At 50.8% G+C, this 16,838-nt stretch overlaps 1 protein-coding gene across 1 annotated transcript; it reads left to right on the top strand.

Moving 5' to 3' along the window:
- Positions 1–1,704: 1,704 nt before the first annotated feature.
- Positions 1,705–9,842, top strand: Sap30l (SAP30 like). The gene is made up of 4 exons (XM_038326803.1): positions 1,705–2,247; positions 5,914–6,036; positions 7,758–7,856; positions 9,469–9,842. Exons 1-4 carry the CDS (start codon positions 2,050–2,052, stop codon positions 9,595–9,597), a joined length of 549 nt encoding a protein of 182 aa, XP_038182731.1. The 5' UTR covers positions 1,705–2,049; the 3' UTR covers positions 9,598–9,842.
- Positions 9,843–16,838: the final 6,996 nt, after the last annotated feature.

Here is a 16,838-nt window from a genome sequence, read left to right as displayed (position 1 = left end):
TTTAAGTATTTTTTATAAGCAACTTCATAATGAACTTGTTTTGTTTTGAGACAAGGTCTCACAAAACCAAGTCTGGCCTGTGTGCTACGCACTCAGTCAAACGACCTTGAACTTCAGATCCTCCAGCTTAGAGACGGCAACCGGCCTGTGTCACCACACCCAGAGCTTCGGGTGTGCTGGTCAACCACTCTACTCTGCCACTTAGTCTCAGCCCCCATAGTGGCCTTATATTTCCTATACGGTTTCCTGTATGAAATTAGTGAAATAAGACTGTATAAACTCATTTTAGGCCTTTGAAGAGAATTTAAGAACTTACCTGACACCTAACACCCACCTTATCCCCTCCCCCACACAATACTCAACTACCAAATATTCCCTGTGTATTTCAGGAAGGGTGAGAAGGCTTCCTCCCTGGTTGGTCCGAGTGGCTTGAAGCAATAAAACTACAAATCTGTCCCTAAAATGTCTTCTGTCGGTGGCCTAAGGGCCTTTCTCTGTTGCCTCAGCCTACAAAGTCCATCCCGCAGACCAAACCCAGAGAAGGGTTGCCCTAATCCATGGGTTCTCCCCTTTAAGCCCCTCCTTCCTTGGTGTGCGCGACACCCAAAGATTGCTACTTCCCCGTCCCACCTCCATTGTCTCCCCATGCCTCTTTATGCGCATATGCACCTCCACACTGGCTTTCTGTCCCAGGTCGTGCACCCTGCCCCCCGCAGCTACGTAAATCTTCCAGCCCAGGCCTTTCCGTTACGCCCAGTCTGCTCAGCAGGCAACACTTTCTCCAAGGTCCCCATTGCCATACCCTTCCCCTATGCCAATCCCTCAGTTCTCCTGCGCAGTCCACCTCGAACGTGATCTCTGCCGAATTCTGTCCCTGCTTCCCGCAGACCCCCCCTCAGTATCCAGACCCTGCGGCCTGCCAGACCCAGCTTAGCATTCTGTCCCGGAGCCAGCACCTTGCTTCGGGCCCCTGCTCAGCATTCTGCACCGGAACTGGGAACCGGCTCAGCATTCTGTCCCTCGACGGGGCCCTGTCTCCTCCCTCCTGTATTCGCTCAGCATCCCGTCCCCGGAATAGGGACCCTGCTCAGCATCCCATCCCGGAGTGGAGACGCTGCGTCCCTCCACTTTCGGCTCAGCAGCCCTCCCACGGGTGCGGATCCCTCGTCTCTCCAGATCCAGCTCATCATCTCGCCCTAGAGCCAGGACCTTGCTCACCATCCTACCCCGGACCAGGACATCCTGCATTCTTTCAGAACCCGCTCAGCATCCTTCCTCGGAGCGAGGACCCTGTTCATCATCCTAACCGGGGCCAGATCATCCCGCTCCACAGCTAAAACTGAACCTGCAGCGCGATCTCCTCCCTCGCCCATGCAACTCTTCCCTCTTGCACTTTCTCTACTTTGAACCCATCCCAGCAGAGTCCAGGAAGTAGCCTGGTACCGGAGACCGGCAGCGGCAGCACCCAATGAGGAACGTCAGCGGCGACGGCAGCCCCGCCCATACAGAGAGTACGGCCAATATGCGCACGGAGGCGGGACTTCCGCTGTGCCGCGGCGGGCGGGGGGAGTGCACTGTTGTGGTGCGGCGCGTCGGGCGGGCGGCGGCCGGGGTGGCCCAGGGGCTGCCGCGGGGACTCGGGGCGCCGCCGAGCGGCCGGGCGCTGGGGCGGGCCGTGAGCACCGCGGGGCCCGGACACGGCAGGTTCGAGGCCGGGCCCCCGCGTGGAGAGCCGCGGGGTGGAGACTTTGCAGCGCGGCGCGGAGCAGGCGGGAGCCGGCGGGGGCCTCGGGAGCCCCAGGGCGACCGGGCCCGGATCCCGGGGGAGCCTCGCGAGCCCGGGCCGGAGTCTCGGCGGGTGCATCCCCGGCGGGGCCCGGGCTGCAGGAGCACAGAGCAGCCGGGCCTCGCGGAGCTCAGAGCGCGCCTGACCCGGGGCGCACCGTGGGACTCGGGCGCGGGGCTGGCGGAGAGCTGCCCCGCGGGGCTCACAGCGGCGGAGTGGCCTACAGGGGCCCTCCCCCGGAGGGGCCGGGCCGGGGCGGGGAGATGAACGGCTTCAGCACCGAGGAGGACAGCCGCGAAGGGCCCCCTGCCGCCCCCGCCGCCGCCCCGGGCTACGGCCAGAGCTGCTGCCTCATCGCGGACGGCGAGCGCTGCGTCCGGCCCGCGGGCAACGCCTCCTTCAGCAAGAGGGTGCAGAAGAGCATCTCGCAGAAGAAACTCAAGCTGGACATCGACAAGAGCGTGAGTGTCAGGGCTCAGCGCAGGGCCGCGGGAAGGGACCCCGGGGACGCTCGGTGCTCTGGGCCTCGCCGCGCGGTCTGTGCAGAACAGGGGACTCAGGATCGTGGAGGCCGCTCTGTGCTCCGCGACGCTGCCCGCATCCCAGAGGGTGGGCTGGGGGGGCCGAGGAGGGCTTAGCACACTGTCCCTGCCTGGGAAAAGTGACAGCAGTTTCCAGCTGTCACTGTTGCGCCGGATAGTAGAACAGAGAGAGGTGGGTTACTTTTGCAAGAATTAGGGGTAAGGGGTGACAAGGGGACCCGGGGGCTCTTCTCCAACTTCGTCCTCCCTCCAGGGACCTTGTCGTTCTTTCAGACACTAGCAAGGTGGCCGCGACTTTCCTGTCTCCCGCGGCCTCCGTCTCTGCAGCGCAGCACAGCACAGCCCGCTTCGCTGGCAGCGAATGAGTTTTTCTGAGATGTGGCAGAAATAAGGACAAGGCCAGGTCTTAGATGACTCTTGCAGTGGATGTGATTGGAAGGGGGCGGGGAACCAGTTTTCTTGATGGGTAACATTATTTGGTAATGCAGACGGAGGCGGACATTTAAATTTGAATGGGATTGCCCTGCACCTTGTGGCTAATTATAGGAAACTTCCTGTGTGATTTCACCTGCTCTTGTTAACGGTTCTGAAGATGTGCCTATTGCCAACTGGTTAGGAACTTTTTAGTCTGACATCTGTTGCTGCAAGCCCTGAGTGGCAGCTTCCAGATTAGGAATTGGGACGGGGTTAAGGAACTTTTAATATTCAGGGAACTTGAATGATTAATGGCCCACGTTTAGGGCAGTGGTTCTCAACCTTTCCAGTTATGCGACCCTTTAGTACAGTTTCTCATGTTGTGGTGACCCAAAACCACAAAATTATTTTGTTGCTATTTCATGACTGTAATTCTGCTACTGTTACGAATTCGAATGTAAATACTTGATATGTGACCTCAAGGAGGTCGCGACCCACAGGTTGAGAACCACTGGGTTAGGAATCAGACATTGCCTGTTACCTGAAAGGGGAGCCCATCTTTATGCTAATGATGTGGCAGAAACTGAGACTGGAGGTAGGAAGCAATGGTGCCAAGTGCACGCCGCACTTAGAAGCTGGCTAATTTCCTAAACCTGTCTTGCTTCCAAGTTCATCTTTTCTTCTAGACTCCTCTCTTACACACTCAGTTTTATTTAGTTAACCAGTATAGTCTGGCTCTTTTTGAATAGTGCTTCTTTTTTTGTTTGTTGTTTTTTTTTTTTTAAAATGATGGGGACTTTTCTTTTTACAAATGTCTGTCGATAAATAAATGAGGAATGAGTGGAATTACTACAGAACAAACATTGGCCAGACAGTAAGGTGTCCCCTGATAATCACATGTAGGCATGAAAAGGGAATTCTAGGATGGCACTGAATTTATCCACTTGGAAACAGTGCCTGCCTCCTGTGTGGGCTGCTGGCAGTATTTCTGTGAGCATTCCTCACATCTGGATGGTTTGTTGTTGCAGTAGAGACTCCATTTACCGACTCAGCCCATGGGAAAGCCCATGTGGAGCAGTGTTGAGCATCTCACACACATCATCAGGAAGAAAGGCCCTTCGGCCCTGCAGCAGCAGCTCCCAGAGGCTGTGCTTGGAAAGACGTGTGGTTGGAAGCACAGTCTCAGTCCATTTCAAGGTGGTGTAGCGTCATTATTTCTGAAAGGGTTTCTATTTCATCCCACAGACTTGGGCAGGAATTCAATCCCAAGTAACTGCTGTGGTACAAGAATTTTTAGTTGTTGTAGCAAGTGAAACAGGAGAGAGGAGAAAAAAAAGATAACTACACAGTGAGCCTTTGCTTCCACCCTCAACGCCCACCCCACCCACAAAGGCCTCTGAGCCCTGAAGTTGCTGAAATGCATTTCAGACTTAAACATGGTTAAGGACAGAGTCTTGTTTTTAAAAAAAAAAAAAAAAAAAAAAAAAAAAAAAAAAAAAAAAAAACCATGGTTAAGGACAGTGTCTTGTAAAAGGATCTAATGGGCACCCTTTTAAAATAAGACACCATGGTGCTTCAGGTGGGCCCTGGAAGCCTCTGTAGTGTATTGATACATAGCCAACTTGCAGCTGACATGTTTCTTCTCTGCTTCTGGGGAGTGGCTGAGGTTGGGAATAGTATAAAGGAAATGTAGTGAAGAAAGGGACATTTACCAAGGCCTGGGGGTGGGGGGCTTGGAGCTGACATCTTCCCATCTAAGCTTTAGAAACATCCCATTCTGCTGCTCTCCCAGTTTACCACGACACTTGAGAGATGCACCTTGCCTTCTCAAGAGGCACATACTAGTTTTGGGGTTTTTGGGTTTTTTTTTTTTTTTTTTTTTTTTTTTTTTTTTTTGGTTTTTTGAGACAGGGTTTCTCTGCAGCTTTAGAGCCTGTCCTGGAGCTAGCTCTTGTAGTCCAGGCTGGTCTCGAACTCACAGAGATCCGCCTGCCTCTGCCTCCCGAGTGCTGGGATTAAAGGCATGCGCCACTGCCGCCCAGCCCGGCACATACTAGTTTTGCCTATCCGAGTGCCAGCTGCCAGGGGTGGGACAGGGGACACACATCCTGTAGTCTTGTATCACCTGGGTGTTACTCTTTAGGACAGTGACACATACTTAACATCTGAAAGTTCATTGCCAGAGTGAAATTTGGCAAAGCCATCCCAACTTGTGACGTGCAAAAGGTGACTTTCACCAGCATAAGCTGTTTCCCGGTATGAGAATGACTATGTTGGTGCCTCCACACTTATTGAGTGCCTGCTGTGTGCAAGACAGCATCACAGTATAAACTCAAAGTGACTCATGACTCACTAATCCAACCACGCGAAACAATAATCATCCAACTAAACAGTTTTTGTTAGTTCCTCCATAAAAAGACCTGAATTAATTGATGGTGACTTCCTGTCAGCTTACTTTTATCTTTAGGGATTTAGGAACTAAACTCCAGTTCAGATGTCTCCCCAGAACATTTGTGCACCAGCTGTCCCTACCCAGAGCCATTTACACAGGCGTTGGGTTCTGCAGAGTTTTTGAATGGTTCCTCCAGGCAATGGTGGTACTTAGATTCTTAAATAAAAACACATTCTATTCTTCACATTTGAGCTGCTATTGGCACCTTTACTAATATGCTCCAGTGTTTATTAGAAAATCAGGGTAATACCCACTCCCTTTTATGTGGTTCTGCTTTGTGAGAATTCTGCCTCTCTCCGATCCTTTGTGAATCGGATGTGAAGTAGCGGGAGTCAAGTTTTTCAGTGTTACCCTGCAGTAGTAGCTGTTGTGAGTACCATCTCTACAGTCTCTGCTGCCCGTCTCTGCCCACTCAAGTTCAGAGTTCCTCCTGGTACCTGTAAAGCCAGTCTTCTCCCGGCTCTAGCCATCTTTCCCTCTTTCCCGTACTGTGGAGAGACTTGGATGCTAATGCACTGTAGCGTGGGGTGGGGGGGCAAGTTGGACATATGCTCATGCACTTAACTGTACCCCCAGCACGCTGTATTCTTCTGTAGCCTATAGCAATAAGGTAGTAAGCTGTGGCCTGCCTCACTCATCCGTCTCTCTCCAGTACCTGACCAAAAGATGAGGCTCATGACTTCACAGGTTAACACTGACTTTAGGTCTCTTCCCATCAGGTAAGGCACCTGTACATCTGTGACTTCCACAAAAACTTCATCCAGAGCGTCCGAAATAAAAGGAAGAGGAAGACGAGTGACGATGGTGGAGACTCCCCTGAGCATGACGCTGACACTCCTGAGGTACAGGCCAGAGTGCTGATTGTGACCCAAGCCCCGCTCCCAGCCAGAGAGTGAGAATAGTGGGTTCTGACGCCAGCTTTCCCCGGCTGCTGTGCTTTCTGAACTAACCAGTCATCTTTGCTTGCATTGCTGTGGTTTGTTTGAAATGTGTTTTCTAGACTTTCAGTAACGTTGGCTCTGAAGTCGGGGGGGGGGGGGGGGTCTAGAGTCTCTGCTTATGTTCTCTGTAGTAGACTTTTGCAGGACTTTGCCTCTTGAACCTGGCCAGTGCCTGACCACGGTGTTGCCGCTTTTAAAACCCTGTTCTTGCCTTTAAAGTTAATGCTGAGCCTGTGTGGTCTGAGCAGCTCTCTCCCCTTCTTTTCTGACCTGAAAATAAAGGTGCATCTTGTCAGTGTCACCAGCTGGACTGGGGCTTTCCCCAGAGACACACCGCAGTCATTTAACAGGTGCTGAAGTTTGACATTTGAGGGGAGGGGGCACAAGTCGAGTATTATAGGATCATCAGCAACACCCTCCCCTGACCTCTAGAGGCCAATGACATTGCCTGAGTTGTGACAGTGAAAATGAAGTCTGCAGGCATTGCTACGTCCTCAGGATGTGCCCCCTTAAAGCACTGCACAATACCATGAGCCCTAGCGTCTCACCCAGAAGAATTCACTGTGTGTTAAGGAAGGGATTCCAGGAAGGAATAGCTGGGTTTCCTTCCAGAGTATTCTCACTTGGGCTTCTGCAGAAGAGGACCGTGTCCAGTGTGCACTGAGTACTTGACACATCGTTACCTCGTAAGGTGACCACCTGTGAGCAGGCTTCATGGCTGGGAGTAGAAGTAGGCGGCCTCAGTCTGCAGGTGTGGAGGGGCATGTGAAACTTGGCCGTGTCCCTTCCCCAGCCTGTAGCAATGGGAAGTTATGGTTATTTCATAAAGGCATTCAGTTTTTAATCCCTTTGGCCAAACAGTTTAGAAAAGATTTCCAAGAATGCTTTAAATGAATAGGGAATTCTGGACCCTCATGCTGATCACTTTTTTTTTTTTTTTAAGTGAGTCCCACTTGCCTGAAGCAAGAGCCTCTCTCTTGGAGGCAGGTGAAGGCATTCCTTTCTGGACCTTCCATATTTCATGACTGGTTAGCTCACCCCCTGCTAGGCTAGCTGAACAAAGAGAAGAGGGTCCTTCTAGACCCTTATGCAGGCATCTGCAGAGGTCCTGGCCCTGACATGCAGGTGGAGCAACCTGAGCCTCTTTGTTCTCCAGCTGCACCCTGGGAGCTCTGTCAGTCCGTTGTCTAGCTTATCTCCTCCAGTGTCCCTGAGCTGGCCTTTCTGGACACCCTGGTGTCCTCTGACTCTGCCACGCACTAGAGGGCCAGTGCTGCAGGGGCTCCCTGTTCCCCCAAACCCCCAGCCCTACCCAACCCGCAACCCAAGTTCCTTCTGCCTTCCAGGACATGCCGCCGCTCTCGTTGCCCAAGCCCGGCCTCTGCTTCAAGTTTCCATGCTCAGAATCATTCCCATTCCTCTCCTCTTTCTCACTACCTCTCTACTGCCCCTCTTCTGCCCACCCTCCTCCGTCCGCACAGAGCCCTTTTCTAACTGCCTTTGGGCTCCTTGCTAGTCATAGTCCTTGGTGAACAGTGTCTCCGACTTCTTCCCTCCTCAGCCTGCTCCAGGGTGTGCCTGGCCAGGGGGACTCAGACATAACTGTCTCTTCTCTCCTCTAGGTCGATCTGTTCCAGCTGCAGGTGAACACTCTCCGACGCTACAAACGGCACTACAAGCTGCAGACCAGACCAGGCTTCAACAAGGCCCAGCTAGCAGAAGTAGGTAGAGAAATCAGAGAGGCCCAGCCATGCTCCTGTGGTCCTAGCCAGCCCTCCTACAGATCATACGCTCATTGCAGCTCCTCCATGCTCTGGAGGCGAATCTGTCCCTTTTTGCATGACAGAGTCAAGAGCTTTCCACAACAAATAGAAAGCCCTATTTCCCAAACGAAGCATGCACAGAGACAGGTAGACCTTCCTAAAGTCACACAGCAATCTGAGGACCCTTGATTCTGGTTCATGGCGTCATTTTTACAAGGTTCTCCATAGAACCAGTCCTTTCAGGTGTATCATGTGATTAGCCACTGTGCCTTTAGATTTAGGGACTTTTTTTTTTTTCTCTGAATAGTGGGGATCAAACCCAGGACCGTGTGTATGACTAAGCAAATCATCTACCAGTGAACTTCCCCCTCACCCTCCAGGACCTACCCACACCCCTTCTTGACCTATGGAGTTATTGGAAGCCTTTTCCTGTATAATTCGTGGCACCCAAGAACATATTTTTTCTTCACTGAGTTCTTAACTTTGTTTGGTGGGAATTGGGAGGAGGTCACCCTTAGCGCATCTCTCTCTCTCTCTCTCTCTCTCTCTCTCTCTCTCTCTCTCTCTCTCTCTCTCTCTCTCTCTCTCTCTCGTACCAGTACTGATGGGCTCAAGTGACTCTCCTGCCTCAGCTTCCCTTCTAGGCACATGTCACAGTACTTGGCTTCCTCATCCCTCTTATTTCTCCTGCCTTTTGTTGTAGAAAATTTGAGAGGTGGGGAAAAGAAAAACACAATCCAGAGACTTTATTATTTCCAGGTCTTTCTTCATCCGCCCTGACCACCTCCACCCAGCCGGCTTGGGTTTGGGTCTCATGTGTCTTCACTCTTCAGCCTTTCCCTCGCCAGCATAGAGGTACAACAGCAGCACACAGCCTCGCTGCATACCCACCGCAGCTAGGAGAGTGGGTTCTCCAGGGCTAAGCCAACAGAAGCAGGACGTGGCCAGTGAGCACTCTCCTTCAGACTGCCACGCTTTCCCGGGGGCAGGTGTCCCCTCTTAGAGGAATCCTTGGGGCCAGACTTGTCTGTTTCGACTGTTCATTTGACATTTTGGGGGTGGTTTTTGTTCTGTTTTATTGCATGTGTGTGTTTTCAAGGCAACTGAGGCTGGTGATCTTGAACACCTGACCCGTCAGTCTCACCCTCCTGAGAGCTGGGATTACAGGCATTCAACACCACACCCAGCTTGACACAATTTTTAAAAGCTTTTTTTTTGGTCCATTTCCAGAGCCTGAAAGGCTTGGTGGCAAATAGCCAACCAGGGAAGTCCAGCTTCCTTACACCACAGGATACTGAAGCCATGCCAGGGATGACTAGCTGTTACTGAAGTCTATCTCTGTCTGTACCTTGGTGGTATCCTGGGCCTCAATGGTACACTTTTGGTAGCCCAGGAGAAGAGCAACTAAGCCCTGGAGCAAGGGGACCCTTACATTCTGCAGCTCCTTGACAAGTCTAAATGCCAGGCAGTCACTTCCAGAAGCAACTCCTGTTCCCTCTTTACAGAGTGTAGGATGTGGGGCCCTGATGTGCACATAGCTTAAGGGACTTTGGTCTTTCCTCCCGTGTAGACTGTGAGCCGACACTTCAGGAACATACCGGTGAATGAGAAAGAGACGCTTGCCTACTTCATCTACATGGTGAAGAGTAACAGGAGCAGACTGGACCAGAAATCAGAGGGCAGCAAGCAGCTGGAGTGAGGCGCAGGTGGCCGGGTAGGCAGAGGCCTTGGTGAGAGAACAGCGGTGCGAGGCTTGATGACAGGTGGTGTCTGCACATCTCAGCCCAGAAGGACTGTTCACATCTACTGTAAATAAAGTTTGAATGATGGATACTGTAAATCTCTCTGTCAAGAGGGTTATATTCTTACAGGTTAGCATGTGTATAGAAAGACTTTCACTGCTCAGACTGAAAAAACAGTATCATAAAAGGAATTTTAAAACTGTGTCTTGGATACTCACCAGAGCTTTAAATCAATTTTCCTGGAAATGTTGGGTGATGCGCATTTTGGCAGTCACCATGCAGTACCAGGCTGCCACGGGCAGGACTCAGCCCTGGCGGCATGGCTCAGTGACAGTGGAAGCACAGAGTGGGCCCACGTTTGGACTGGCCCTTGCCGGCTGGGACACAGGCATGCTACTTTATTGCAAGTTTTACCATTTAGTAGCAAATCAGTGTGACTCTGGTCCCCCAATTGCTCTGGGACCTCTACGCAGTGGGCACTCAGTGTGTGTTGGCTAAGAGCTGTCACAGCCATGCAGCTTCTGCTTCACTCCTCTTACCCCCGAGACCTGTACTTGGGTTACTCTGCTTAACCATGTGTAAGTCATGCGCTTAAGAGATGGAGGAAGCCCTGCCCTTCCACAAGGACCTCTGGGCAGTTGCACGTGTCTGTTGAGATTCTAGAATTGACACGAAGATGTGTGGTGCATGCTTTAGTCCCACCACTCGGGAGGACAAGGTGGAGAGCTCAAGGGTAAGCTGGGCTAAAGACCCTTTCTCAGAAACAAAACAGTGAACCTGGGGATAGGCACTTGCTGCCAAGCCTGCTAGCCTGAGTTCTAATCCCTGCTGGCCATGTAGTGGAGCGAACTGGCTCTACACACACACACACCACACAATAGATAAATGAATTTTTTTAAATTATTATTATTATTATTATTATTATTATTATTGGTTTTTTGAGACAGGGTTTTTCTGTAGCTTTGGAGCCTGTCCTGGAACTAGCTCTTGTAGACCAGGCTGGCCCCTGCCTCTGCCTCCTGAGTACTGGAATTAAAGGTGTGCACCACCACTGCCCAACAGTTTTTTTTTTTTTTTTTAAGTTTTAAACAAAATCATAGCCTTCCCTGAGAATCTTCTGCACTTTACCCAGAGTGAGGTATATACCACGACCTGTTAGGCTCCTGGCAGTAAGTGCTCTGGCAAAGATAGAGTGTCATGTTTCCAGTCTTTAGTTGACAGCCTGCAGGAGAACTGCCCAGATCCCCCATGGTTCCTGCTCAGAAGCCCAGCTGTGGGAAGACAGTGTGGCTGGACTTGACTCCTTGGCCCTGTAAGGCCAAAAAAACAGAAACAAAAGTCACTGCCACCTGATGCTCAAGTGAAAAAGGCAGGATCTGCCTCCTTTGTGGGAGAGCGCTTGCTAAGGAAATTTTTGAAGTATTAATTTTTCTCGTTGTTCGAGTCAGACTCTGCTGTCTAGTTATGTCAGAACCAAAGCATCCTGGGAGAGCAGAGCTTTCCTATCCAAAGATGTTTGCAGAATCTCCAGTCAGTGTGACAAAGGGTGTGGGTGGGAGGGTAAGAGAAAAAGATTGCCAGTTTCCAACCGTCCTAGTAGACATTTGGTCAAATGTCTCATCTTCCTGTTTAACTTCAATTTGGAGTTTTTCTTAAGCCTTAACTAACAAGAGGACAGCAGAGGCCTGGCCCAGCAGTTTTAACATCTCTCAGATGGCTTCCCCTGAGCACCATCTCAGAAATTAGAGTTAACCTCACACTGAGTGAGTGAGGGAGTGTTTGATGGTCTCCCTTCTGTGGAGCAGAACCCCCTTGCTTCTGTGGAATGGGGGCGGGGCCTCCAGTGTCACTAACTTGCAATGTGTTCCATCATGGCCAAGCCCCCAAGCAGACTGCAACCTGATGGAGCGTGTATAAATAGGTGTGTGTAGAATATGAACGGGGTCCTGGTTGCAAGCAAGGGCTGGTGAGGTGTCCCCTGGATGTTCTTGGTCCTCACCTCCGTGCAGAAGTCGGTCTCTGTCCTACCAGTGGTGGAGGCAAACAGAGAGAGAAGCTAGTGTCTGAGAACAGACAGGACCTTTAATTTTTAACTGGCCCTGTGGAAATGTCAGTGTCTTATCCAGGAGGAAAATGTAGCTTCCTGATATTTAAGCCAAACTGTGGGCATTTAAGTTGTATCATTGTTTCTTCAGCATCACGTTTAGTTTCCTGCGCAGAGGCTCAGTTCTGTGCAAGATGTGGCATTAGGCTCAGTCTGGTCCACGTTTCTATGTCCAGATCCAGGCTGGGGAACATCTGCCCTCCAGCCATCTCAGAATCCTAATCCTCAGATGCACACACCCTTGGAGGAGTAGAGGCCAGGGCTCTCTTTCTCAGTCTGTCAAAACATCACCTGGCAGAAAAGTCAAAGCTAGCTGTGCGGTGGTGGCACACGCCTTTAGTCCCAGCACTCAGGAGGCAGAGGCAGGCAGATCTCTGTGAGTTCAAGGCCAGCCTGGTCTACAAGAGCTAGTTCCAGAACAGGCTCTAAAGTTACAGAGAAACCCTGTCTCAAAAAACAAACAGGAAGGAAGGAGGGAGGGAGGGAGGGAGGGAGAGAGAGAGAGAGAGAGAGAGAGAGAGAGAGAGAGAGAGAGAGAGAGAGAGAGAGAGAGAGAGAGAAGGCAAAGCTATTCAAACTTATATTTATGTTTCTTGTGTCCGGCTGCTGTGTGATCAGAGTGGCCAGCCCCTTGCCTCCTGTCTGCTGGCTTAGCCATAGTAAGAGCCTACCGCCTTCAAGAGCAACAGGGTTTGTGGAGAGAGCGATGCTCATCTCGGCACCCATATTTTTATATCGCCTGTCGTTGCCCCCCACATTCCCCCTCCCAATCTGTGATGGCTCAGTGTGGTCTTTTCTCTGTTTGGTGCTCCTGGGCAAAACTGGAATTTCAAGTCCAGAACTGGCATGGCTTCGCACGCTCCCATCCTGTGTCTGGTCTAGCCTGGTGTGGTTCTTCAGTGTGCCCTTAAGGTGGTCATATGGAGACATTTGTAGCCTACAGTTCATATTGGGCTTGAAAATTTTTACAGCGCAAATGCGCAGGCTTCTTGTATCTCATTTCATGGAACAAACTGTGAATAAAACCATCATAGCCAATCCTCAGGAAAGACAGCAAACCAAAATTCCAGGTGGGGTTGTGACTTGAGGAACTTGGCTTCTGTTTGCTGCATGTCCCTGCCATAGCTAGCTATAATCATAGTAGCCTCTCAGAGAACAACTCTTAATGTTGCAGGTAGAGCTTGAGGCTCCCTTTACATATGTGGGTGCGTGTGTGTATAGGAACTTCCTGTTAATACTCTGCCAAGTGACTGCCTGCTGTGTGGTGGTAGGATAACTGTCCACTGCAGTGGGTGGTCCCAGGCATAGTCCCAAAGAAGTTGCCTTATCAACGCCATCTGAAGGCTCTCTGTTATATGACGGGATCTAAAAGATTGGAAGAGTCTTGGTCCTTCCACCCAGCTTCTCCATTGGTGCTGACATTCTGCCTACCCATCTCAGCCAGGAAGCAGTCTGTACTTGGCCACCTCCAAGGACAGAGAGCCCACTACCTCCTGGGGAAGACTGTTTGTTAATTAGCTTCTGGATTTTCTGTGCTCTCTGAAATATGGGGGGCCATGTGGACAGTGGCTCAGGCAAAGGACCCAGTCCCCGGCATTTTTCCAAACACATTGTATTATTTTTAGAAGAGAACAGCTGGATATATTATGGTGTTTTGACTGCCACTAAGTATTGGTCTTGGTTCCTTGTTGGAAAATGTTGAAGAAACCCTTCAATCCTGTGTCCTTGCTTGCTCATGCCAAAGTTGCCAACAAAGCACCAGCCCACTTACAGGACTCCCAAGTCATCGGAGGCCTTAGTCCCAAGCCAGCCACGCACAGCCTTGCAGCATCTCTGAGGGGAAACTTCAGCTGGAAAGCTTTAAGCAGCACACGGCTTTGCCTGGAGTCTAAGGTTCCCAGGTTGCTGAGGACTCAATGCCTTCCCGTCCTTGTGGGGGCTTCACCAACAAAGCTGAAAGTATTCCATGTCTCAGTGTCAGGGATGCAAGTTCCTCAGAGCCACTCAAGGTTGCTCTCTGATCAATTTTTAGTGAATAAAGTCCTAGGAGATTTGCCAAGTTCATGTTAGCGAGGGGCCTTTGTGGCCCACCACTCGGTCATTTGCAGGGTGACAGGTGATCTAAGGTAAGCTGCCCTGACATGCCTCAGAGCTTATAACTGCCTCTCCAGGGCAGCTGAGCTCCTGGGGACAAGCTTCTACAGAGTTCCAGGTGGAATGAGGTAAGGTTGGGGGAATGCTGACCTTAGCAAAATGATTGGCCAAGGAGCAGATCCCCAGCAGGCCTACCCAGCACAGCCCCCAGGCCCTCTGCCACCGAGGATAGCTATGAATGTGGCCCAACACAGAATCATAAATTATTTGAAGCACTATGAGATTTGCTTTACAATTTTTATAACTCAGTAGAGTTCTTGAGCATGTATTTTTGTTGATGACAATTAAGCCCAGAGAAGCCAACGGTTGGGCCAACATCTATGGGTTGCAGTGTTAGCTGTACTGTGTCCTTCAGTGGGCTCAGAACAACTCCTGTGGGATGCGGTGTTAGCTGCACTGTGTCCTTATACAGTGGGCTCAGACCAGCACCTGTGGGATGCGGTGTTAGCTGCACTGTGTCCTTTTACAGTGGGCTCAGACCAGCACCTGTGGGATGCGGTGTTAGCTGCACTGTGTCCTTATACAGCGGGTTTAGCCTGTTTGCTGCCTGCCTTCCACCCTGTCTCTGAGGCTGGGTGATTGCCCTGGCTCCAGGTCCCTACTGAACTAAGCAGAGCAGTCAGATGAGGGGAAAACAAGCTCAGGCTCATGCCTTAGGGAGCACCGTGCATTTGGGGGTGCCTTTGCATTATTTCATTGGATTGCAGACTGCTTCCAAATTCATGGTTGGGAAAAGAAAAGTCACTGTGATATTTGAGGTGGGCAAAGTGGGCCTGGGGCTTAAGGCAGAGCATCTCCGGTGGGTCACTTCCCCCTGCTGCACCTCTGGAAACAAAGTCTCTCTCTGCTTACTGTCATGCGCCATCCTTGCCTGCTTTCTATTGCCTGCGATGCCCATTGGAATCTACTTGGGGAATGGGGTTTGTCCGCTTTGTAACTGCCTTATTGAAAAGTAAGTGCCCTTCCATCCCAGGCCTCCAACTGTGTTTGTTTTCCTGCCAAACTTGGGGGGAGGGGTCATTTGTATTTTGATTTTTGTGCCTGTGGCTCTGTACTGTTGAAGGTCTCAATTCTCTGGACTCTCCTTAGCATGTGTGTGACTTTTGTCACAGCGTCACACAGATGGGATGGCCCGACTTTTATTCTCAATAAATAATCTGAATGAGCAAGAGACATCCTCCATGGTTCCCTCTGAATTCCGGCTCGGAATCTAGCTGCTGCGTCTACCCAAACTGGGCCCCAACGGTGTGTGGCCGACTCATGTACCCATACTTAATACAGCCCTGCAGTCTCAGTGCAGACAGATGTGTGGATCACAGTAGGGCGGACCCAAGTCCTACTGTGTGTCCCTCCCCTAGAGAGGGGCAGACTGCAAAGGACTGACCAGGTCCCGCCCATGTCCTGTGGGGAGGCCAGCTTGAACAGGTCTTCTGATAAGAGCAATGGAACTCCAGACCCTTCTGGAACTTACCCCAGTGCTGAAGTATCAACCCTGCTTCGCCAGCTAGTGGACAGCTGTGTCTCCCCCTGCACTGACGTTTGCTTTTGCCAGTCCCCAAACTTCACATGCAGATACCCCACAGTTTTAGAGAAGCCTGGGCTCTGTGACGGAGCTTTGAGCCTGCAGGTTCCTGAGGTCTCATGGGCTAAGACCCCCTGCCTAGCCATACACAGCTTGGGGCATAGCAAGGCTCAGCATGTGTGCCTTGCCCACACCTGTCTTCAGCAGAAGACCAAGGAAGGTGTATGGTAGTTTTCTTTTGTTGTCTTGTGTTGTGTTTGTTTTTTAAGAGTCTGGCTATGCCGCTCAGGCCAGCCTTGAACTTATGATCCTCCTGTCTCAGCCACCTGAGTGGTGGAATATGGCGATGTTATACCTGCCTATGTCTTTCCTTTTCCTTCTTTGGGCTTTTTGGAAACAAATTCTGATTAGGTAGGCCACGCTGGGCTCTTAACTCAGTATTCACCCTCTCTTAGCCTCTAAGCTCTGGGATTGCGGAGTGTACTGCCTACCTAACAAAACAGAAATTTTAACAATGATTTTAGTCAAGAATCCCATACAATGTATTTTGAACTTGTTCACACACACACACACACACACACACACACACACAGCAACTCTCATAACTGCTCTCTCCACCTTCCCATCTTCCCATCCCTTCCTACCTACCTTTGAGATTTTGTCTTTTTTCTGTCTTTCTCTATCAAGTGCAGTTTGTGTTGCCCACTAGTGTTGGGAGCCAGACCTGCCCTGACTTGTCGACTCCCTACCCACCAGTCACATCATTAAAACAGACTCTCCCTCCCAGCAGCTAGCAAATGCCAATAGCTCCTCAGCCCACCTTCCCCCTCTGTGCTGAGATTTCATGTTAATTGCCATCTACTCACAAGGAGAAGCATCTCTGAGGGCTGAGAGGTGCTTTGTTCTGTGGATATGAGGATAAGTCGTTAAGGGTCGGCTCAATACTGTGTTCATTTAGCAGAGTAATAATGTAAGGTTCTCCCCTTGGGTCCGTGACTTGTTTGGCCACAGGTGTGAAGTCATTGCTCTTAGCGCACCCAGCTCAACTGATGGAGGTTTCCAAAGTCCAGCTCCTCCCCTCATCACCCTCCTCACATGAGATCACAAGGCGAGCCAGGGTGGAGGGAATGCTTGTGATCCCCGCACTTGGGAGATGCAGGCTATAGGGTCAGTAGCTCATTCAGTGCTGTTCTTGGCTACATAGCAAGTTGGAGGAAAGCAAGAGCATGGAAGGGAGGGAGGAGTGTGGATGCTTTTTAAAACCAGCATCCAGAAAGCATAGATAGGCAGATCTCTGTGAGTTCCAGGCCAGCCTGGACTACACAGTGAGTTCTAAGCCAGTCGGGGCCAAAGAATGACAGCTGAATAGTGAGACTCTCTTCGGAAGAAATAAAGACCAAAAGAGAAAAGACTGATTG

Source organism: Arvicola amphibius, chromosome 4 (genome assembly GCF_903992535.2).
Source record: "Arvicola amphibius chromosome 4, mArvAmp1.2, whole genome shotgun sequence".
Lineage (NCBI taxonomy): Eukaryota > Metazoa > Chordata > Mammalia > Rodentia > Cricetidae > Arvicola > Arvicola amphibius.
Note: the sequence above shows the minus strand (reverse complement) of the source record. Positions and strands in the feature narration are given on the sequence as shown.